The sequence below is a fragment of the Lissotriton helveticus genome, chromosome 12 (genome assembly GCF_964261635.1).
Source record: "Lissotriton helveticus chromosome 12, aLisHel1.1, whole genome shotgun sequence".
Classification (NCBI taxonomy): Eukaryota; Metazoa; Chordata; class Amphibia; order Caudata; family Salamandridae; genus Lissotriton; species Lissotriton helveticus.
In genome coordinates this window covers 213,432,771-213,457,481 of record NC_136073.1, presented here as the reverse complement: position 1 = coordinate 213,457,481, position 24,711 = coordinate 213,432,771, and the positions used below count along the sequence as shown (strand labels likewise).

At 43.1% G+C, this 24,711-nt stretch overlaps 1 protein-coding gene across 1 annotated transcript in view; it reads left to right on the top strand.

The window, feature by feature from the left end:
• Positions 1-24,711, top strand: part of ATP2C2 (ATPase secretory pathway Ca2+ transporting 2) — a 371,780-nt gene extending 347,069 nt beyond the window's left edge. The window contains exons 25-27 of the mRNA XM_078670787.1: positions 7,496-7,591; positions 17,278-17,419; positions 18,531-24,711. Coding sequence (XP_078526913.1) covers positions 7,496-7,591; positions 17,278-17,419; positions 18,531-18,649 — 357 coding nt within the window. The 3' untranslated portion in view covers positions 18,650-24,711. The remainder of the gene's footprint in view (positions 1-7,495; positions 7,592-17,277; positions 17,420-18,530) is intronic.

Sequence of the window (24,711 nt, the reverse complement as noted above, 5' to 3'; positions counted from 1 at the left end):
CAAATCTCTGATGACAGTCCGGGAATCAGCGCTGCGATGTGGCCATAACCACACAAAGCGTGTGCATGAGTCAACTGCTACTAAGATGTATTTATACGCAGTATCAGATGAAAATGGACCGCAGTGATCTAAATAAACACAGCCTAGTGGTTTATTAGAAATGTACAACTGAGTCTGAGGCGGACGCGTAGCAGTTGAAGGTTTAATCTGCTGGCATATGTCACAAAGAAGGACATAATCACGCGTCTGTTTGTACAGTCCCCGCCACCAGAAACGATGTTGTAGTTGCGTTACAGTGGCTGAGACGCCCGCATGCGCAGACGCCACACCTTCATGAGCCGCTGTAATCAAGTCTGTTCTGCGATCCGAGTTGGGAATCAGCCGTTCCCCAACATCAGGAATTGTCACAAAAGGAACCTTTTCGGGACTTAAGTGGTATTTATACTTCGAAGGGAATCCCGAAGGATGTTTACTTCCCTTCTCAGAGGCAGCAATCGCTGCCAAGATGTCGCTATCAATCTTGGTTTTAGACCTAGTAACTGCTGCAACTAAGTATGTAGATACTGCTGATTTCGCTGCTTCATCAGCAAGCGAGTTGCCAACAGCGTGAACTCCCACGCGCTGATGACCGAGAGTATGAATCACATAAACGAGTGGCAACATAGCCTTAAGCTCTGCCACTCGAACCCAGATCATTTTATGTTTTATTGTGCTACCCTTGGAATCATGAAAATCATTTTGAATCCAAAAGAACAAGTTTTCATTGTAAGACTGGACACAGTAGCAAGAATCACTTACAATTAGAGTAGTAACACTTGGATCTGCATACTCCAAAGCTAGTAAGAGAGCACGAAGCTCTGCCAATTGTGCGGTGCAATCGCCCAGGGGCAACGTGTGTACCTCCCTGGAAATGAACTCATCATTCAACATAGCACCGACCACAATGGCGCATGCGGAAACGTAGGCATGTTTAGAGCCATGCGCAACCTGCGCCGACCCATCAGTGTAAATGATGCAATGGAAGTCCTCCAAAGGTCGCATCGCCAGAGGAGCAGGGTGAACGAATTCATACTGCAAGTACTCCTGCGACCGTAAGGAAGCGTCAAAAATAAACATGACATCTGCGGATGACAATGACGCAGCCCACTGAATCCACCGAGGGTGCAAAGCTTTCGAATTTGGTACACTGGCTTTCGTGACTGCCTCCAAATGAGGACAGGGTGTTACCACTAGCATGCGTTTCCCCTGTGACAGAGCTCGTTCCTTTAGAATAGCCATCTGTACAGCAGTTAAAACCTTTTCTATGGTGGGAAACCGCATCTCAGCCGAGGTGTACAAGTGTGACTTGTAAGCAATAGGTACTGTGTCACCTTCATTAAAAGTGAGGTAAGTGAAACCCACCGTCCCAGGAATTATTCTTATGACCAGGTTGGTGTGGTTATCACGAGTCAGTAAATATTTAGAAGCGAGCAGATCAGCCTGCAAGGATTGCAAAATGGCTGAATGCTCAGGCAGCCAGCATGATTTTGAGAAAGTTGGTTGTATCAAAGCATACAAAGGCTTGATACGCTGGGCATATTCCGGAATGTAAGTTCTGCCGAAATTCAAAAAGCCCAGTAAGGATTGTAATTTTTTCAGAGTTGTTGGTGCGCGCAATTGTGCGCACTTCTCCAAGAAGTGAGGAGCCAAACCTCTACCTTCATTGTTGAGCTCATAGCCCAAAAACAACACTGTGTGTTCAGCAATGTGCGATTTTGCAAAGTTGAATTTGTAACCCATGTCTGCGAAGTTGCAAACAAGAGAATTCACACGACACAGATGCTCCCAAATATCGTCGTCTGTGAGATATATGTCATCCACATACGAAAAAGCATCAGGGTCGAGTGCCTCCAGAATAGAGACAATTCGAGCGGTAAATACACCAGGACTATTCTTGTAGCCCATTGGAAGACGCCGGAATTGCTTTTGGACTCCAGCGCTTGTAAAACTGGTCCATTGGGAGCTAAAGCTGTCCAATCTGTGGGCATAAAAACCATTGGATATGTCAAGCGTTGTCTTGAAACGCTTACGCACGAGACTATCCACTAGGGCAGAGCCGTGGGTATTCTGTACTGCACAGTTACGGCAATGCGAGTTCAAATGCCGGTAATCCAAAACCAAACGATATGATCCGTCAGGTTTATTCACAGTAAAAAGGGGATTATTCATCGGTGACACACACGTTTCAATAACTCCCTGATATTCCAATTGTTCAAGGATTTCCGCGACGGAAGATTTTGCTTCACGCCGAATGGGATATTGAGGTTGAGGCTGCGGCTGAGACCGCAACGGAATTTCGTGGCAAGGCGACAATTTATCCCAACCACATTGGTTACGGTACAGAGCCGGCGCGAGAGCCCGAGCCCACTCTTCTGCAAAATGCTGCGCATGCTCTTTCGAGACAGTGTTCGCGAAACTGGGTAGGATTACCTCCTCCCCTCGCGGCGCCGCGAGCACAAAAGGTGGGGGCCAGTCAGCCTCCGAAAGTAAAATATCAAATGTAGAAGACAGATTCTCCCAAAATACACCTTTAACGGTACGCTGTATGTCACCTTCAATTAACAGGACAATTTCATATAGTCTTTCAGGGGGAGCAAGTCTCGTATCCGCTGTTTCTATCACAACGTAGACATCAGTCGCTGTCACCCTCAGTAGTGGACGCAGCGCCTCTCTGACTATGGTTATCTCCGCCGCGCTGTCCAGCAAGGTCAGAGCCCACGTCAGATTCCGAAGCCGCGTTCTCACTATCTGTGGCATATCGATGCGCTGTTAAGGCTGCGACTTTCTTTTTCGCAAACTGCGGACGCCTAGGCGTAGAATCCTCCTGCTTCACCGCGCCGTCCGTCTGGCGGGACTGGCCACGTCCTTGTTGGCCACCACGTCCACGTCCACCCCCTCCTCCTCCACCGGTCTTCGGGGCCGATGTGTCCTGAAAGGAACGAGGAGAGCGTTGATCAGAACCCTGAAAACGATCAGGCGATTTAATCATCGCGCGGTCGCGCAAATCATAAACTTTTTCGGGTGGCGCAGGAGCTTGTATTGCAGGAAAAGTACCCTGAGTCTGCGTTGTCTGCTTCCCCTGTGTCTGTTTTTTAGGCCAATTTTGTTTCTTGGACTTGGGCTGGGCATCTGTCACTGCAGATTGTCCCTGTGGTTGTTTTATCTGTTTCACTGGAAAATATTTCAGACCTCTACTTGTGCGGCCAATCGTTTTATAAGCGGCCACCACAATTTTTGCTAACTGGCGGGGTTTGTCGGCATCGGGCAGAGCAGCCAAAGCATTCGACACCTGAAAGTTAACTGCATCTCCTTTAACATTGGAGAGAATGAGATCACTTACAATCTCAAAAGAACCACACAGGCGCATACCCAATTCAACCGCTGCCTCTGGACCGTGATCATTCTGAACACGTCTAACGATTTCAGGCAGGGCAGTCATAGACGGGGTGCCGAAGCACCTTGTATAAACTGCCGCAAATGTTTTTCCCCAGCTGTCACAGTCAGCAAGTTCAGGAGTAATATCCTTCGGTAGAGTAATCGTCAACATTCTATGTTTATCAGCAGGAGTAGAATTCGGAAAAACCGCCTCCAGTTGATCAAACTTCTCTGCTAACCAGAATGGGAAGTCATCGTTGTCAACTGGACGCGCACCAAAAACCGAATTTACCATCACTGGATTGAGACGCATTCCGCCTCGTTCCAGGGGAGCGGCCGCACCCCCCTGGGGACCACCAGGAAGATGTCGACCGATGTATTGCACTAAAGCACGAATCACGGAAATGGAAACTACATGCAGCCTGCGAATTTCTGCCAGGGTGCAAGCCCCGTGATTCGGGTGCGGGGTAAAGCCACCCAACGCAGGCCAATTAGTACCTGGAATTGAGAGTGGGCCTAACCTCGCAGGGGACATAGAGTGGGGGAGGGCGCCATCAAACCAAACTCGATGCTGCCAATGATCAATAGGTATTTCCAATGCCCTGTACGGCGTATATTCAGCCGGGACATCCGAGGCGGTGTAGGAGTGGAACAAACCAGAATTAGCGTCCACAGCCGGAAACGTAACCCAAGAGTAAAACAACTCGTAAGGAAACGCCGGATCTGCACATACCACGAAAATCACAGCCATCCCATCTACTGGGACTTGGTACGTCTGAAGATGGTTGCGTACCGCTACGCGACTATGCTGCGCAATAGCCACCGCTGCCGCCATTACAGAATTGGAAATAAGAAAACTCAAAGAATACTTTGTAGCACAACTGGGTAGTAATTCAAAGAAACCGTTTAAGAAAGAATCAAGCTTGAATATAGACCTATTTCAAAAAATAGGTAGGTTTCACCGACACCCCGTTTTCCGGAAACGGACGTGAAGGGGTTAAGGCATGAACGATAAACTACTCGAGTGTCATGATATAAGACCACCGAAAACCGTTGGGCGCCATGTTGCAGGGTTTCTGTACTCACACAGAACTGTGCACAGAGGAGTGGAACCTCGGCAAATTAGGATGTCCCAAAACTTACCTTAGCAACCAACTCACCCCTTACCGAGCTAGCTACAGTGTCTCATTGGACATATCAAACACCCAATGTTTAGACAAACCAGAACATGAACTTACAGTACCTCAGGGTACGTGGGACTCATGAACACTCTTTCGTTATATTATCATTACAAACCAGAACATGGAGTAAAGAAGACACATGTGCATTTGAAATGTTTATTTACTAATGCCGTCTTCTCAGGCGCAGTATCTTTGATAATACAAGTATACTTATTATCAGTAGCAAAATTATCAGCATAGTTACTAAGACATAAAAAGCGAATGGTGACAGCATGTTACCATGCTGTAATGAATAAGAGTTAACAACACTTATATCTCACCCTCCCTAACACATATATTATATTATTATCTAAGAAGGTCTCTTTGGGTTGTTTTAGGGCGGGCCCATACCTTAGTGTCCTAGCATGAAGGAATCACATCAGCATACACCAGCTCTCTCTGCATGTGCACCGCATCAAGTGTGTTAACAATTCTCGTGCAAAGCAATATCAATCCCGCCTCAAGCCCAAGTTGGCAAAAGCTGCACTTGTGTTATGACTATGAAGGCGTGGAGATCAGACCTCATAACAATTCCATATCGTGTTGCTCCTGAAACTTCAGCACTCTCCGTGCAGACATGTTTTATTAAACAAAGCAGATATCAGAGCAATAACATATTATTCTCACATTCACCACGGCAAACTACTAGGTTGAAAGCTAAGTCAACAAATGAGGGTCGTGTGCAGAAGTTGCAAGAAAGGAAAAATGGCGTTTAAATCTCAAACGTACCTATGCTAACTTAACACGATATAGGGATATATAGGAGTTATACAACAGGGCATTGATTCTGTGCATGCAAGGTTGTCCTAAGATTTCCAGAGTTAACATTTTCTTAGAAGTTGTACTAAATTATGCCAGTGGTTAACGTCACTACTTCCTTTTGCAAAATGTTGGTATCATCCCCTTTTGTATCGCTTTGTTCGCCCTAAGTGTGGCAGGGTATGCTCAGACGTGAGTCCCTTGCTCACTTGGCTACTGGATTCAAGATAGCCTGGCTGATGAGGATTATGAATCCGAAACCGGTCCCAGGATGCTTGTTTCCGGTCCATGGAAGACATGGCTTGGCAGTTCGGGCTGGACTGTGCCCATGAGGCACAGGGTCAGACTGATTTGCATATAGCCATGTTTGAAATGGGGTGGCTGAGTTGGCTAAAGAATGGTGATGGATTAAACCCAGATCAGTTGACTGGGGATGAGTGTTTGATTTGTTAAAACGCTCTGTCCATCATCCCCTTTTGTATCGCGGTATTTTGGGGGGAGCAGAAGAATATAATTGTTAGGTTTTTAGATAAGGTAGTTGATCTGTGTTGTGTACTTTAAAAAGAACAAGAGGCTGCACCGTAGGAAGTAGTGATGAGAAATCTATCCAAGAACATTTCATTCAAATAATATTTACTAATAGTATAGTTTTAGTCTGCATAAAAGACTGGCATACAAATACTTATAGTTGCTTTGAGTCTAAATGTTCAGATGTATTGAAGACTAGAATGACCACTCTGTATCTGTGATCAAAATTGCCAGAAATTAAGCTTTCTGGAAGTACAAATCTAAGGGTGGGATTCACAAACTGCACTTTTTAGTAACTTAAACATGTGTAGTAACTTACATGTGTAAATTACACTTTAGTAGCCTTACACTTTTGTAGTAAGTGTAACACTATGCATGGCCAACCACTGGTACTGCAACACTTTCCTATAGAAAATAATGGGGGAAGGGACTTAAAATAAAACCCCTTAGGAAATGATGTTAAATTACACTACTTAAAATAGTTAAACATATAAATTATTGGCAAAAGAATATATGAAAATAGTACATTTTAATTAGCTCAATTATGTAACAATCTATTTTGAAAATATAGAACATTGCATTTTATGTACAATAATTACATTCCTTTTAATTAATTTGATACATCACTTTTTTAAAGTTATTTTTGCACTTTGAAGTTTTTTTCCTCCAGTGGGATATTTGTTTAAAGTTTAAAATCCAGAAAAATAATTGAATTTAATGTTTCCATCAGTTGTAAATCAAAATTAATTTATTAGCACTGCATCATTTTTTTCTATTTCATTCTGCATTTAATGTAAATAAATAACATGAATCTACTATATTTAACATAACATTATTTATTTTCAAGTTAAATATATTTATAAATGTTCCCAATACTTAACCATTCCTGCCCAGAGTTTCCATATGCTAAACGTCTTGAACAATATTAAAAATAAAATTATTCTTGCAAAGTTTAAATTAAAATATAAATTGCCATCTTGTGAGAATTATTTTTTATGTGCATTCATGATTTACAAACAATGATGTGCAGAATTTATTCAAATAAAATATTTTTTTAAATAAAATGTAACGTTACATTCAGTTTCAAATTAAAAATAGGTTGTTAAATATTTTCGAATGGATTGATACATATATACAGTTTTATATACATGTTTAACATTAACTTATATCTATTTATATTTTTACCTATTTGGAATGTTTTATTCAGTGGGGGGGGGGGGGGGGGGGTTTCAAGTCCCTACCTCCATTCTTTTCTATGCAAGGGTGTTGCTGTACCAGTGGTACCATGAGGAGTGCTGGATGTACTCCAAAAGTGTGAGTTACTAAAGAAGTGTAAGTTACATGTGTAAGTTACTCATGCATGTTACTACAAAAATGTAAGCTAACACAAAAGTGCAGTTTGTGAATACCGAAAAGTAGTAAACTAGTAAACTGACACAAAAGTGTAAATTTACTTAAAGGTGTCATTACCTTAATGAATCGGGCTCTAATTATGCAAATAGCATATCAGGATGAGGATTGTGCTTATCAATGTACTTGATTGTTCAATGGCTTCCCTCCTATTTACATTCCAGATTCCTGATGGCAAAGTTACACCACGGACCACAACAATGACGTTCACTTGTTTTGTGTTCTTTGACATGTTCAACGCCTTATCGTGTCGTTCTCTGGTAAGAAGACAAACTTCTATTAGTCTTTTTTTTTTTTTTAAATATATAACAGTAGCATTGTCGATTGATTAATGGCTGTATGCCGACCCCACTGACTACCTGCGATTCTCTTTCTAAATGGGTCGTTTTTGCTGATGGGTTACAGAAGGTGTTTATCCTATATGTATAATTTTCATAGCATATTTCTATAGTGATAGTATAAGATACCCGCAAGCAACATAAGTGTGCTTTAACAAAGAAAAGCATTTGTCAAAATTATTAGAATATTCTACACATCCTCATTGCCTGTCACTGACCTCAGTCTCCACTGAGTCGTTGACACTTTTTTTATGTTCTGCCTTCTACAATTCCAACTCCCTCACAGCACTAAAAGTATGAGAATCATTTTGATAATCAGAAAGATGAAGACTCGAATGAAAGGTGTTAACATTGGTGATCTTCTTGCTCAATCCTTAACAATAGTCCCCTTAGTTACCCTTGCCCCTTCCCTGAACCACTTAGTAAGCTCTGCCGCTTCTGTGCATACAAATCTTTCTCCCACCTACAACAACTGATAAGTCTCCCTTATGACCTGAGAGCTCCATATGGGAGGATGTAGCACCCTGAAGAATGCCCAGTAGAATGAACATAACCATCCTTAATTCAGAGATGGCAACCTACAGATATTGTAAAATGCTGCCACAAGGAGAGTTTCCAGACTTAAACTAGCATTGTCAAAGCTTTTGCAAGCTGGCACGAAATGTTATTTACATGTTTTTAATGTGTTTGAAGCATATGAAACAAAAATAAAAAAGAAACCTGCTTCTTCCAAAACCTGGGTATGTGCTGGCAATAAAAAAATTGAACAAAAAATATAGCATATATTGAACAGCACGGGTGCTACGTAGCAGGTAGGTGTACTTGGAGCATACACAAAAATCCCTTTGGTTTTAATGCATGTTGGACACGATGCCGAATATGCTGATGTTATTGGGTCCAAACGTGGAGGTTGAGGCATTTTACTCATGATGGCCCATGACCCAAACTACTATGGATCCTGAGCAACTGCGCCAAGCACACCTTCAGAACTTGACTCTTAGCTCTAGCGTGGTCAAGCAGTCGAAGGCTCCCTGGGTAGGGCATGGGGGGATAGGAGGAAAGATGGATATTTGTAAGAGAAAATAAGCACAGGCTCAAATCTTGAGCCAAATGCTCACTTTTATGGAAAAAGAGACGCGTGTTCTTTCTACTTCTAATACCAAAGGAAAAATATGACATTCACAAACAATTACACAGTCTCCTGAGATCAGGCTCCATTTACTAAAGATACTACAGACATTAAAATCAATTAAAAATATACACTTATATTATATAAAAAATACAGAAGTGCTCCAAAATATATTTAACCAATATTATAACAACTATTGCAGTATAAGTATATTAAATATACTACTTCCACTCTAGTTTATGCAACAGTAGGACAAGTATTGGACTTCGGAGTGGGTTAGATTTACAATTTCTACTGCAGTCAGTGCAACAGTACGGAAAGCTTTGGACTTTGGAGCGGTAAAATTTACTTCCCAATCCAGTCTCTGCAACAGTAGGGACTTCATTTGATTTCAGAGGGGTGAAATTTACTATTCCCACTCCAAATAGCACAACAGTAGGGAAAGAATTACCTTGTGGAGAGGTTAATTTTCCTATTCCTTCTGCAGTCTAAGCAAGACTAGGGAAAGTACTTCACCTGAAACACATACATAAATTAGTAACCATGAATTTAGATAAATATTAAACTTTAAATAAAAAACAAATTAATGTATTAAAACACTTGAATATTAATCAGTTTTCATAATTACTATTCAATCAAAATATTAATTAATACAATTATTCCAATATCAATTCATTAACTTTCAACCCTGTACCCCTACAAACCTTCCAACCCACACCTAAAATATAACTAAAAAAATAACTATCCCATAACCTAAATATTTAAAATAAATAATTTACTATTAATAATTATTAATTAACTACCTACCTTAGAACCCTACATACCCAACATCCTGCAACTAAAATAACATGAAAATAAATAAGCATTCCACAATGTATATTTAAATTTCAATTCAATAATTCACAAATAATTATTAATAGTTTATTACTTAACTTCCCACTCTGTATCCCTACTAGCATAGCATCCCTCCGCTAAACTATAAGTAAAATAAATCAGTTTTAAATATTTTAGGTAATTCGATTTAAATAATTAACAATAATAAATTGTTCATTATGATTTAATTGAGCAAGATGACAGCCATGTCGTACGTTCCTTGAGTGAGCTCTGCAACAGACCCGTAAACGAATCCTCTAATATCTTCGCCTTTCGACATGCTGCCACACCCAAATATCCACAAGGCACTCCCTGACAGCTGGGGCCCACAGGAAAAGATGGGGGTGCTGGATGCCTCGAGTGAAGGTGCTGATGCTGCTTCTACTAAGTGTGGCCCAGGTTGGATCCACTGGCTAGGAGTGCAGCCGTGGCTACGGGGCAGAAAGAAGCCAAATAAAATTCCTGTCAGCACCTGGGAACTGGTGCAGACTCCGATTACCAGGAGGGGTTGGTTAGAGGCCGAGGGTCCCTACTTCATACGTGCTTCTGGTCCAGCGGTGAACAGGCTCGGAGTCCCAATGGACATGGTTAGGGCCAGTAAGAGCAGCAAATGCCCTGCGCCTGGTGACACATGAGCGACTTTGACCCCAAAACAGGTCCTCCACTTCCTCTCACCCCCCTTCTTTGCTGGTGCACCCCTAAGACATGTAAATGGTGCGATGCCAGCATAGAAATTGCCGCCGGCTTCACTTCGGAAGGGGAGATTATTTCCTTTAAGGCCCACATCTACCTGCCTGCAATTGGATTGGATGCTACAGACTGCCGGGGGAGGGGCTGTTAATTCAGCGGAAGCCCCCGCTCCCCCACAAACTTACTTAGGAACCCCAGTTGAGTGAGTAGAGCCACAAGCAGGCCGAATGTCGTTCATATATCTGGGCCACATCGTGAGCCAGCGCACAAGCAGACTGCCCACTTCTAAAGCAAGACAAATATGCTATAAGCTGTATAAGGGGCGACCGCAAGTCCCTGGGAAAACTAAATACAGGGAGAACAGACAGAGGTAATGCTCCGGTTTTCCCCTACTTGCGTGAGTACTTAAAGCGCAAACACAGGTTTCTCGACAGTGGCGTGAAACCAGGGGAGATATTGGCCCCAGGGAAGATTGTCAAAGACAAAGTTACTAAGCTCCCACACCAGGGAAAAATTGACTGCTACACCAAAGTGGTGACGAATGCAAAAAGAACAATTGATGGACAGAATGCAGAAAAATGTCATACAGAGGGGTGGCATGGTGAGCAAAAGAATGATGGATTTAACCCAGATCTTTTGACTTGGAGGTGAATGTTTTGATATGTTCTGCATTCCGTCCATCAATTTTGTGTCTTTTGCTTACACGCCCTAAGTGCGCTGGGTATACCCAGACATTGGTCCCGGGCTTACTGTGCGACTGTATTCAAGCTATCCTGGATGATGAGGGGTGAAACCCCAAAACCGGTCCCAGGATGCTTGTTTCCAGTCCAGGGAGGACCTGACTTGGCAGTTCGGGCTGGACTGTTCCCATGAGGCACAGGGTCAAGGCTGATTTGCATATGGCCATGTCTGAACTGGGGTGGTGTGGTGAGCAAAAAAACGATGGATTTAGGCCCAGATCTCTGTATTGGGGTGAATGTATGACATTGTTCAGCATTCTGTCCATCAACTGTTGTTTTTGTTTTGATATGTTCTGCATTCCGTCTATTGATTGCTTTTACACCAAAGACGTGGCCCCCCCCAGATGGAGAAAGAGCCACCAAACATGCCGGACAATGCAGCTCTTCTCCTGCCTATTCAGTTCTCCTGGGAGACTTTGGAGGGGAGATTGGGGATGATGAGAGCAGAGGTCTCTCTCCCATGCCAGAACGTCTGAAACGTCACTGAAAGCGTAACCACAGCCAAAACAATAATCTCTGAGCTGCGGGATACAATCCAAGGCCTCCGAAAGGAGGTGAAAAAATCCTGTGCAATCATAAAGGAAGTGGTGTGGAGGCTGAAGGATGCCTAAAAGAGAGCCTGGGTGAATAACCTGCGGTTTGTGGGGTTCCCGGAGGGTGTCAAAGGCCCTAACAGAGTACAGTTCTTGAGCACATGGCTTCAAAACTTCCTCCCACAAAAGTTCTCCTGTTTTATCATTGAGAGGGATCACCGAACACTGGGGAGTGATAGCACGCTTCTTAAACTTCCTTGACCGCAATATGATCCTTGCTGAAGTTATTCCGGATGGGGGGGGAAGTGTATCGTGACAACTCTAAAATCCTTGTCTCACCAGACTATACATGAGAAGTACAACAGCAAAGACACACCTTTGACTTGGTGAAAATCAAGCTGAGGGGCCTCGAGCTACAACACATGCTCCTATCCTCAGCTAAGTTTAAGGTTCCTTATCAGGGGAAATCGATCTTCCACATGCCTGAGGTGGCCTGGGCATGGACTGTGGAACGTCCCAGACTGTCTGGTCAGGGGGAGAGAAGGACTGGCTTGCGATTCTTGAAGAACGAGGGTGCCTGCCCAAAGGAAAGGCAGCAGCTGATACTATGGAGGGGGAATGAGACTCCCTGGCATGAGTGGGCCAGTGGGAGGCAACAGGTGGTCCCCTAAGACTCTGAAGAGGGCCGGACCGTGATAACAAAAAAGAACAGATGGAAAGATCTTTTCCACAGTTTCACGGGGGAAGACCAAGAGACTGATTCAGCTGCTTGGAACGTGAACACAAGACCACCTCAACAGAGGCCACAGACTAAGAATGAAATGTGGCATCATAATGACAGGAATGGCGACTTCATTGGGGCCATGACCCCCTATGGCTTAATTTGTGCTTCAGATGTGAGCTCTTTTCCTAAACTATTAAGGGAGCTGCTGCATTCAGTGATGGTAAGCTTGAGGTGCATTTAACCATATTGTGGGATTGAAATGTTGGGTGGGGGTGATGGGCTACAGACCTCGAATTCTCCCCCAACAAGTAGTTATAGTTTAGTTCTGGGGGAACACACTCATGAGGGTTATTATTGGGTAGGGGGAGGGTCAGGGACTGGGGTTGGTGTTCAGACTTCACTTAATTTAGTAGTGGATACAGACATTTCAGTCGCTCTAAGATCCCAAAAGGGAGTGCATACATAACAAGAGTCCACAGAAAGAGTCATGGCATGTAATCCACCCGTAGACACCAGGGCACTCCTGGTCCAGTCATGGAATGTCAATGGGCTAGGTGACAAAATCAAGAGAGGTTTGGTGGTCAAATGCATCGAACGGGTGCAGTCTGATATCTTCCTACAGGAAACCCATCTTCAAGGTACACACTGCCAAATTCTGGGGAGGGGGCTTACACCACACTGGCACACACCAGTAAAACCACTGGATCCATGGGAGAAGCTATATTGACTAAAAAGAATCCCATCCTTCCAGGTGGTAAAGCAGTGGATATGTCAGATTTGTGGGAGTAAAAGGGCATTTTGGGCAAACTAATATCACCCTGATTAGTGCATTTACCACCCCCAAGGTTGCAAACATCCACTATGGTGAAATTTACAGAGATTCTGCTGGAGGCAAATTACATGCTGCACATACTGGGGTGTGACTTTAAAGATGTAATGGCAGTAGATCTGGATAGATTCAGGAACCTTGGGACTGGCAAACAAGTCAACCCACTTTCGCGCTTTACCAATACACTGGGCACGTTGTACCTATGGCGGCGTACGCAACCCACTGAAAGATGGTACTCCTACTTCTGGAGGACCCATAAATTATTTTCTTGGCTGAACTATCTCTTTACCCCAGCAAGAGATGTGGGGGGGGATCTTCAACAAGCAGAATTCCTGGCCAGAGAGCTCTCTGACCACCCCCCTCTGCGGGAGGCAAGAGGTGGAGGCTTGGACTAGAAACTTAGCATCTATGACTTACAAGAGAGAGAGGCCACCAAGGGGTCCAGGTGCACACCAAGCTATGTTTCAAATAAATTAATGGTTGAGTCAAATCCAAAGTGAAGGTATAGGAAGAATATAAGATGGTCCTCTGTGATAGAGCCAAGAAGTAATAGCCCATAAGAGGAGGAAAGTGGTTGAAGCCCTGGAGCACCTTTAACACCAGCTTCTTTAGTTGGAGGTCTACCCAGGGGTTTTGGATTTGACCCCCTGAGCTCAGGCAACAAAAACTCATGAGAACTGAGTAACAGGATTTAGTGCAGGATAGTGTGAAGAGGAAAATACTGGCCACAATAGACACAATGTATAACACAGAAGATAAGGCCAGAAAACTCCTGGCATGGCTAGGTAGGAAGGAAATAGAGGCCAGATGGGTGATAAGGATAGTGGAGCCAGGCGGGGAGGCATACGACTTATCAAATTGCCAAGACATTTGCCCAGTACTATAGTTGTTCTATAGGGCCAGATCATTACAAAAGGTGCTGCAGATTGCCCAATATTTGGAGTCCGTGACCACTCCCGTGCTAGACACAGAGGTGAGAAATTACGTGGAAGCGGAACTCACACTTGCAGAGGTCCAATCTGCAAAAGCCAAACTAAAGACTAAAGAAATACCAGGGCCAAATGGAATTCCTGTTTAATTCTTTAAGATCTGTGCACGGATTTTGGGGCTGCATCTTCTAAATCTGTTTCAGGAGGCTGGAACACAGAGAGTGCTACCACCAGACCTCTGGTGAGCCATCATTGTGGTGATCCATAAAGAGGGCAAACCAAGGGAACATTGTCACTCTTATCCCCCAATCTCACTCCTCAACATTGAGGTTAAAGTCTTGCCCTTAATTCTGGCCTCAAGGCTTGTACAGGTTATAACACCCCGATACATAGAGATGAGTCGGGCTTCATGCAGGGCAAACCAATGTGATACAATTTGAGGAGGGTGCATACTTGGATGAATGAAGTACGAGAGCGACCTGATCCACACGTCTTTCTTGCTTTAGACATGGAAAAGGTGTTCAATGCAGTACAGTAGCCCTTCCTGGAGCAAACACTGTGTGGATTTGGTCCCCAATATAGGAAGTGGGTGGGGGTGCTTTACCAGGCTCTGATTGCAAAAGTGAGGGTGAATGGGAAGAGATCTTCTGACTTCCGCATCGCAAGGGGAATCAGACAGGGATGACCGGTCTCCCCTTTTGTTTGCTCTCACGATAGTCTTTGGCTTGTATTGTAAGGACCAACCCAGAGGTGTGTGGCATTTAAAATCTCAGTGTCAGAGGAAGATGAGGGAAAGATCTTGCTCAGTGTGGATGGCGTCCTCCTCTATATTACCGAGCTTAACATGACAATTCCACTAATTTTCCAAATATTTGAGGAATATGGGACTTGTTCCGGTTACCTGATTAACTGGGATGTCGGTAGTCTAACTTCCATGAGGACAGCTAGACATGTCCCTACTCCCACGCCATCTGACGCTCGTGGAAGACGGCTCCAAGCACTCGGGGATCTCCCTGATGGTCCAGAGGGAGCTCTGCCTATGCATAAACCTGGGAAGAATGGTGAAAGCCCTCTGAGATGAGGTAGAGAGGGCACCCCCCTCACACTGATGGGGATTGCAGCCATCTTTAAAATGATCTTGCTCCCTAAGCTGCTGTGCATTTTACAGAACACCTACTACTGGACCCCCCCCCCCAACCAGGAAGCATACTATTGGGCTGCCCATTTAACTAACTGCTTAACCGCAGCGGCAATTCCGCCGCGGTGTGTTGGTTTAGAGGAGTGGGCGGGGCCGCGTCTGCCAACGGACGTGCGCAGCACTACGGAGGCCGACAAACGCATGGAAGGGGTTAATGTTAATGACTGGATATTTGCCCTCGAGGATCACTCCACCTTCAGACTTGAATGGGCGCAATGGGGGACAAGGTTGTACCTGCACTATCTTTACGGGGTAAAGGGTCACACCCTCTACTCCCAGCCACCCAAATAGTCATTGCAGCATGGGGGAAAGCCATGAAATGCTTGGGGTGGCACCATAGGACCAAGCAGGAAACTCCCTTGTGGGAGGGGAACTGGTTCCTGGAGATGCAGAAGCTGCAGGGGTTTGGGCACTGGGACCTTGTTGGGATTGCCAAGATGGGGGATCTGTTGGAAAATAGACATATCATGCCATTCTCCTCACTGCAACATGAATGCGGAATGAGGACCAACCGGTTTCTGAAGTATACATAGATTTGGCATGCTTAGCAGACTGAGGGACTACTAGAAGAAAGTATCCTGGAATATGCACCATTATAGGGGCGGTTGCTGTAAGAAGAATTGGGGAAAGGGGCATCCTCCCTTACCTTCATAACATTGATTAATAACATGCCTGTTAATTTAGGTAGGCAGCGAGAGAAATGGATGAGCGGGGTGGGAGAAATGGAGGCTATTGATTGGGAGGCAGCACTGATGCATCCTAGGGTGATGGCAATAAAATCAAATCTATGATTTATACAGTTTAAATTTCTCTGCATAGAGTATTATGACAGATGGTGATTACATACTTTGGGGTAGGTGATGGCCCCAAATTGCTTAGGATGCAAGGAAGAAGACAGATGATTATTCCACATGATCTGATGGTGCTCGCTGATTCATGACTGCTATGGGGGGCAATAGTCCAGGAACTCAGGGATATCCTTGAAGAAAAGATTGAGTTGGAACAGAGGTTAATTCTCCTGGGGGCCCAAACAATGTACACCTACCATGGGCCAAGCTTCTTGTTTGTGGACTAGGCCAAATGGTAGCAAAGCGGGATACTGCCCGACACTGCAGGACAAGTAAAATCTTGTTGATAGTGGAATGGAGTCAGGACATGGACACATAATGGCAGTGGAAAAAGTCACATATGCTAGTAGGGGCTGCCTGAAAATTGTATGAGGTGTGGGGGAGATGAAAAAATTGAAACTCGCTGGAAATAATGGGGACTAGTACTGAATCAGGACACATTGACTGCTCCAACATGGGTGTCGTAGTGAGGGTATTGGAGAGACCTAGGTAAGGAATACCACAATTGACTCTTCTATTATACTCCTTTTGAAGAAAGCAACGGCTGATTGATATCTGGGAGGAGGGTGGGGTTGAGGCGCCTAATGTTGTTCTTCCCGTTCTTCCATTATCACCGCAGCACGATTGGCACCCTGTATGGTGTTTTCACATGTTTGTGATGCAAAATAAAAATATTTTTTCAAAAATGTATTACTTAATTAACTTCCCACCATACAACAAATATGTAAAGAAAAAAGTATTAAAGTACTAGTCTACCAGCTCTGACACTGAGGAGCATCTCTTTTCAGGCAGATGTGTATGTATTCAGGCAAACCTTTTCCCGTCAATCACTCTGCAAGAGAACCAATAGCTGAAGTGAGCTGACACACTGCCCTATGCCATATGCTGTGGTAGGTGGAAACAATATGCGAGTGTCACTTGAGCACACTAATGGATGAAGAGGGATGACTCAAAGCCTCTTTACAGTTAATTATATTAGTCATGCATGTGGGCAAGGAGATCAACTGCAACCAGTCTCAAGACAGATACTTTCTCTCCTTCACAATCCTAAATGATGTTCAGTTTTCATGCTTGTCTTCTATTGATGCACCAAACAATTGCGCTTTGCTTTTCAGACCAAGAGTGTATTTGAGATTGGCCTGTTCTCAAACCGCATGTTCCTGTACTCCGTGCTGGGATCTATCTTAGGCCAGATGGCGGTCATCTATATCCCACCTCTGCAGAAGATATTCCTCACTCAGAACCTGGGTGCTTTAGGTATGGATACACCATAACCCACTATAACAGAAACAAAGGAGAATGATGCATGCACAAACAAGTAATCAGGCGAGATGTATTTTATTATTTATTCAGGTCATTACCTTACAATTTCCTGAATGCTGCAAAGTGGCGCACATGGCCTTCAATATGAGCAGCCCCGTTTATTGTAATTTGTGTGGTAGCCTCAATTACAGCATATATATCTGAAACAAGAGTTTTTTGATAAAATATCATCAGGTCAAACCTGACTAAATTTGTTGGGGAACCAGTATCCAGTATCGACCAAAACATACGTATTTTATATATTACCTATATATAGTTTCCTCCGTGATATTTAGAAAGTCAACATTCTGCAGTTAGTATTGCTGTATGTCGAGAGTTTTGAACTTGGCATTCAAACATGAGTGCCAAAATACACATGTTGTAATTGGGTGATATTTATTGCAACAGATAAATTCCAACTTAACAGAGTTGTATTTTATCAGGTGTTATAAATATTGCACCAATTACTGGACCACTGGTCATGAGGGTCTATATTAGAAAGAATCTTTTAGCTGTCTCTGGATTCAGAACCTGAACGCAGAAGTTTTCTCCTTCATGTGGCCAAAATATTTGCTAGTCTATTTTTGGAGTTTTTCTTTCCTCTGCAACCATGACCGCACGCTTGAAGAATTAATTTGCTTTTAGTCGTGGTTGCCAAACTTTGAATTGTGCAAATTATTTTTAAAAAAGATTGAAAATATAGATCTAAAGGAGACTTTCATAGGAGAAAAATCCAGCAAAGTCCAGTGTTAGGTGGAAAATTCCTGTACAAAAGCTGTTGGAAAATTATCTTGCAAAAGTTCTTTTAGTGGTAAACCCAAGCCTCCCTCTCCTCCTCCTACCGAGGCGAACTTATACGAATTACACACCCTTTGCAACTTTACAAAGTGCAATAGGTATCTATACTTTGCACAACATATTTAGCCAAGTCTTTTTACACTCCTACTTTTTTGCTAGATGAACAAGTAGTATAATGCCAGCAAAATGTCCAGTATGGTTACTTAGATTAAAATCTTTCTTTTGCAGGAGAAATAACTGGCTTGTTTTTGTCATTTCTTGTTTTTAGACCTCCTATTTTTAACTGGCCTGGCCTCTTCCGTTTTCATAATATCAGAACTGATCAAACTGTGTGAACGATACTGCTGTCGAACAAAGAGCCTGGTGGTCCTTACCGAAGAAGTATGACTGAGCTGAGCAAGTGTCCATCTTTTCACGTTGGTCTTTTTCCTCACACTGTGCTGTCAAAGGCTACTCCATATCTAGTCTGCGAGTCCGCATACTCTTTTTTGTATTTTGTACATAGTGTAAAGCAAGGCTGGGGTGTCTGGTAGCGAGGTTCCGGCCTCAGCTGACACACCCAGGGCATTGCAATTCCAGCCCAGGTTGTTTACGTGGGACAGCAGGCTGCTGATGAGCCAACATCCATCTCAACTGTTTTTCATATTTTTGATCTGATGGAAAGATAATGTATTGAAAACATGGAGAGAGAAGATGGCCTGCTATTTCCCCCTCATGGAGAGGGAAAGCCTTGGACTTGTTGCAGCTGAGTGTTATATGAAACCTTTTACCTGCTTAGTGTCTCCCACTTATTTCCAAACCAAACTAACTCATGCCCGTAAGATGTAAAATGTGTCACATGGTGCACACCTGATGGGGCAGATTTAAAATAGCTGTGGGTTGAGGGGTACAGTGTTGATGAACTTCAGGTGTATGGGAGGGGAACAAATGTTTATACCAGGAAACACCCTGTCATCTTAATTTTCTTTTTTGGAGAAAAAATGTGATGTAGTTTACAACTTTTTCTAAAAAAACACTGCCTTTCCTTACTCTGAGCCCACCTGAAGTTGTGCCGTAAACACATAAGGGGTCGCCCCATAACCCTTAAAGCCTCGGCAATACATTACTAGTACAAATGGCTCCCTCGGAGAGCAACCTATGCTCACATGGCAATTTGTAAAACAAGAAAACAGATATCGCATACACGATCAGTTGTATGTTCAATTGTTTGATTTCTTTACAATCTATACTATACATTAATAACAATACAGGCGCTCCAAAGAAAATAATGCAGCGCAAGTGATTTGTGACAAAGGTGAACACTGATGTGCAAAGGATATTTACAGGGGATAATACACTGTTGACAGTCAATACATTTCTTCAGGCACACAACTCCTATGCATGAATTAGACTATATAAGAGAATAACTTAATGGGATGCAACAGTGAAATTCATTGACGTTTCGACACCAGAAACCAATTGCTCTCGGGTCTTCATCAGGACAATATGAAAATGGTAGCAACCCTAGAAACGTGTCCACACAGTCCTATAACCATCAAGGTAATGCCGGTTGGAGAAACAATTACTCCAAACCAACTTGCAAATCAATCAGTGGGAATGTAGTACACTGTAATACACTCTTGTGGTTGCAGCACAACCTCTCCTTTCTTGTAGATGCTGGGAGTTGTGGTCCACCTTTGGAAGCATGGCATTAGGTGCAACATTATAATTATGCCACATTTAAAGGTCTTTTATTTAAGGAGGGCTTGAGTCACTTCAAGATGGCCGAAAGATTGGTGCCTAGTGCAGTTACAATGAACAGAATGTTGAAAGCCTTGAAGACCGTTGGAACATTGTGCATCTAGATTCCTTATTTTTCCTCAGGATGCTTAACACCTGCTTTCTGGTCAAGAGCATTTAACATTGCTAAGACTTGGAAAGTGGGTCCTTGGTTGGTTTCAAACATGCTGTTGAGTTCTTGATATTACCTAGAAAGTTTTAACATGCTGAAGAATTCTTATTAGTCCTTATATGGTCTAAAAGCCCGGAGAAGTTCCAATAGGTTGCTTGTAGTGCTCTTTGGCAAGCTCTTAACAAGGTGGAACATTCTACTGAAGTGCTATTCGCTTTCTCCAAGGTCCAAAAATATGCTGGAGATGTTTTTGTGAATAACGCCTAGCAGTGGTGAAAAGATGCTGGAGCTTTCTTGTTGAGAACCTTTCTCATTTCCTTTTAAGATTTGACACATTTCTAGAGATTTCTGCGAGATAAACATTTGCATTCCTTGTAAAACTTTGTCCATGTAGGAGACTTCAATGGCAGAAATCTTTGCATTCCTGGCCATCTTCATATTCTCCTCTTGCTGGTCAAATTTAAGCAAGACAGACTCTAGGCGATTGCAAGGAAAACACAACCACAATTAAATCTAGCTTTGAATTGCCTTAGTACATTATAGACTGAGCCACCACTTTAATCTCCTACACAGTATACTGAGCTAGCTTCCAATGTTGCTGCCGAAAGAACAAACATTTTGATGCATCAATGTGGGTCTCCTAAATCCACCTGTCTCAGATATCTGATTTTTAAGTTTGTGTCTTTTTGAGGCAGGGAGGAGGGGAGATGCATTCTTACCTGCTAAACTATAAGGCCACAAAGAAGCAGTGTAACTTACCCTGCAGCACACTGCATTGTCTATACTCTAAAAATGTGAATCTCTGTATAGAGAGATACTGGCTTCCAATGAACTTCAGGCTTGAAAAGCCTAATCCTTTGAGTGAGACTATTTTAGTTGCTGACAGGATTCTCCACTTTTCATTTGCAATCCACACTTTGTAACTTTTGTTTACAGGCTATTGATGGTAAACTGACCACACTTTAAATCATCCAAGAATACGGTGGGGCAGACTTACTAACGGTTGCATCACAAAAGTGATGCAAAACTGGTGGGAAGTGCTGTTTTAAGATTAACTTTCCTTTGTAAATTCTTATTTACATTGAAATGTATCCCTAAAGTAACACAAAGGAGCAATGCACGGCTGGCATATGGGCGTTCCCATGCAATCACCATGGTTTTTAATGAAAAGCCCTACCTACAGGTGGGACTTTGTGCCAAAAATGAATGCCTTCTTTTCGAGGCAGACATGAAGTTTGAGAAAATGTTGCATGTTTACAACACAGACAAAGTGGGAAAGGTGTTGAACTTTGTCAATGCGTAGTATTTTGTAGTGGAAGGCTACAATTCCAGCACAAAGCCTATGCTGGACATCAAGTACACACCTTTCCACTGTGGTGCAGGGGTATGTGTGTGGTGCAAGACAGCTTAAAGTGCACCAGTGCAAGGAGAGAGGGAAACCACACTATATCTTAGTGACTATGGCGCGGTTATGTCCTCTTGAACGCATAGCAGCACAGCACACTAACTTTGGCTTCTGTACTGCGTGAAAACTTAGTAAATGTTTCCTATTGTATTTAAATAAAGTTGCACACCTCAAGATGTCATTGTCCCACAAACAGTGATACTTCCTTCACCACATTTAGTGGAACACATCACCTAACCCTGTGAACAAGCAGTGACAGTAGATGCATATAAAATGGCGAAAACACAAATGCCGAAAATGAAATGTTGAAAAACTGTAATATAGAAAAATGTTTTGGTGAAAGGCTGATTTCAAAGAAAAAGCTGACGTATAAGATTTTTTCTTTGTACAAAAGTTAAAATCCAATTGGTGGTTTTGGTTTACTATGTACTGCGCAAACAATGTTGCTTATATACATAATGAAGGTGCTCTTTTCTTTGTATGTTTTGTTGGCATCAAGAATCAGGTGGGGTTGAAGGGTTTCTTTTTTTATTGTACAGGTGCCTTTGTTTAAATATTTGTTTCATGACGAAATGTTTGATTTCATGCTTATTTTTGTAATTATTTTTCTTGTGAAATACATGCATGCATTTCTTAATCAAACCAGTAGGTGGCGGTATGTACAAAGCTTTTCACCGTGAAAAATTGGTTACCTCTGTTTCATCTATACACCTGATGCTTTTAATTAGTTAATTTGCATAGTTATTTGTTTCGACATTTTATTTTAAGGCTGATGTTTATTTTAAATATTGTTACAATCCCGATTGTGGGCTTGGTTTACTATGTAATGCGCAAACAATGTTCCGTTTATATCCGTCATGAAGATTCGCTTGTCGTCGTATGGTTTGTTGACTCCACGGATCAGGTGGGGATGAAGGATTTTTTTTGTAAAATTGTACAGGGGCCTTTGTTTAAAAAAAATATTTCAAGACGAAATGTTTGATTCCATACTTCTCTTTGTGTGTAACTGTTTTTCTTATGAAATGCATGCATGCATTTCTTTTTCTGACCACTAGGTGGCGGTATGTACAAAACGTTTCACCGTGGAAATTGGTTACCTATGTTTCATCTTTACGTCGGATACTTATAATTAGCTCATTTGCATTGTTAGTTGTTTCGACATTTTAGTTTAAGGCTTATGTTTTTTTCTTCAAGATTGTTGTTTTGGGAATTTATTTTTCTATATTTTCACTATTATTCTGTAGGTGTTGTTATTTAAATATCTTCAACTTCACATAATTCTGAGTCCCCTTAAAGCAGTGCTTTAAACGGGCAGGTCATGTCAGGTGTCTCCAAGCATCTGGAGTACCGGCATGTCTCAGAGGAGGAAAGTACTTTCGAAAAGCGAGTACCTGCACTACTGTTTTGCATGATGGGCACCGCTGTAGTGTAGGAGAATGTTTGCATTATAGATTAAGCTCACACCACACATCCCATCAAATTTTCAGCCCAGCAAACTAGGAAGTTTGGTATTGTATACACATGTTCACAAAGATATAAAATAATGATGTGTGTACGAGCTGGCTCTGTGTACTGTGACCGGGTGTGCACTACATGACCAACCTGATTTAAAGGGGCCGGTCGATGAATGGTGTCATAGTAGGTCTCAAAACCCTAACATCCTAAACATCCTAAAACAAAGGATCAGTCTAGAATGCTTACAATAGGGAAGCATGACTGGGTACAGATCACTTTTTCTTCTCTCCTCTTCACTGCGCGGCCCTTCAGCAGAATAATCGTATTCTCAACCAGCCTTTCTGGGTGAGCTGAGAGAAATGCTTTGGCATAATAATTCCAGATTTGTAAAGCATGACTTATCGCCCCCTAAAGATATCCAGGCGCTGTGGGTCATCGGGGAGATTAAGTGAGCTATTGCCCAGAGTCACATGATGCTGAGCTGCTGCAGGGTATCAAACCGCGAGCCCCGCGCTCCGGAGTCAGTTGCTTTGGCCACTGCACAAACCTATCCCACAAATGGGACCGGTCACGTTGTTGTGATCACGGTGCACACAGCCTGTTGCCAGAAATGGCAAGCTATATCAAATCAGTGTATTTCATAACAGCGCATGACAAACTTGCATGCAGCTTGCACAGAAAATGGGTCTGCATCCCAACACCAAACTAAATCACTGCCTTCGAAACACTTTCTTTACATTTATTATCAAAAATGCAATGATCCATCTGAACAGTATGCAATAAGGAACCAATCAATCCGTAAGTCGAAAACAAAATCAATAAATACTTGTCAGAGGGACCACTGTTCTTTTATAATAATGATGCACCCAGGTTCATCTCTGGATTTAAGGGTAGACCAGATTTTTGCTAGGTATACCATGTGTAGCTTAGGGCACACTTTTAAGGTAGGGCAGGACACTGAGGCAGGGCCTGCTGGACAGGAAAACCCAGTGGAGGGACAACCTGACCTTCATTTTGAAGGAACCAAAAGCAGCCACTTATGGTTGAACATGTGCTGCCCCCATTAGAGGGACCATTGGAGGGTTTGTGGGAAAACTCCATGCCCTCCCTGATAGGGTAACCCCAAGTGGAAGTTATTAAGTGTGAGTCCCATTCTGGCAACAGGCATTCAGCATGTCCCTCAACGGTGTTTTTGTTCCTGTCGATTCCACAGTAATATATTGCATTTCCTCATTTGTATGGGGCCAAAGAGCTGTAGGGTTTGCTCCCTCTCAGCACCCACGATTGATGGGTGATGACAGATGGGACTTGCCAGTTTATGGCCACATCAGAGCAGAGGCGGATCTGTGAAGCAAAGGTGAGACGTGACAGCAAGCGGGCTCTTCCTGCCTCTGCTACCACCTGTTGTGACTGGCATGACTACATGGGCCAAACTGACCAATGCAGTGGAAGATGGCCAGTGCAGAAGTACCAGTAGGGCAGAGGGACACCGAAGATTCCCTAGTCAAACCGCAAACTTCTCATCCTACGGAGTCCACGGTGGTGGTGGTGAGGACATCACAGCAGTGGTAGCCACTTTTGTGGAGGATGTTGAAGGCTTCGGGGCTCCTACTCAGAGTGGTTAATCTTAGGCAGGTTAAAATTGGAATCCCAAAAAAGGTAGCACCCTCCAAATGATAGTCAAGATGTATGAAAAAA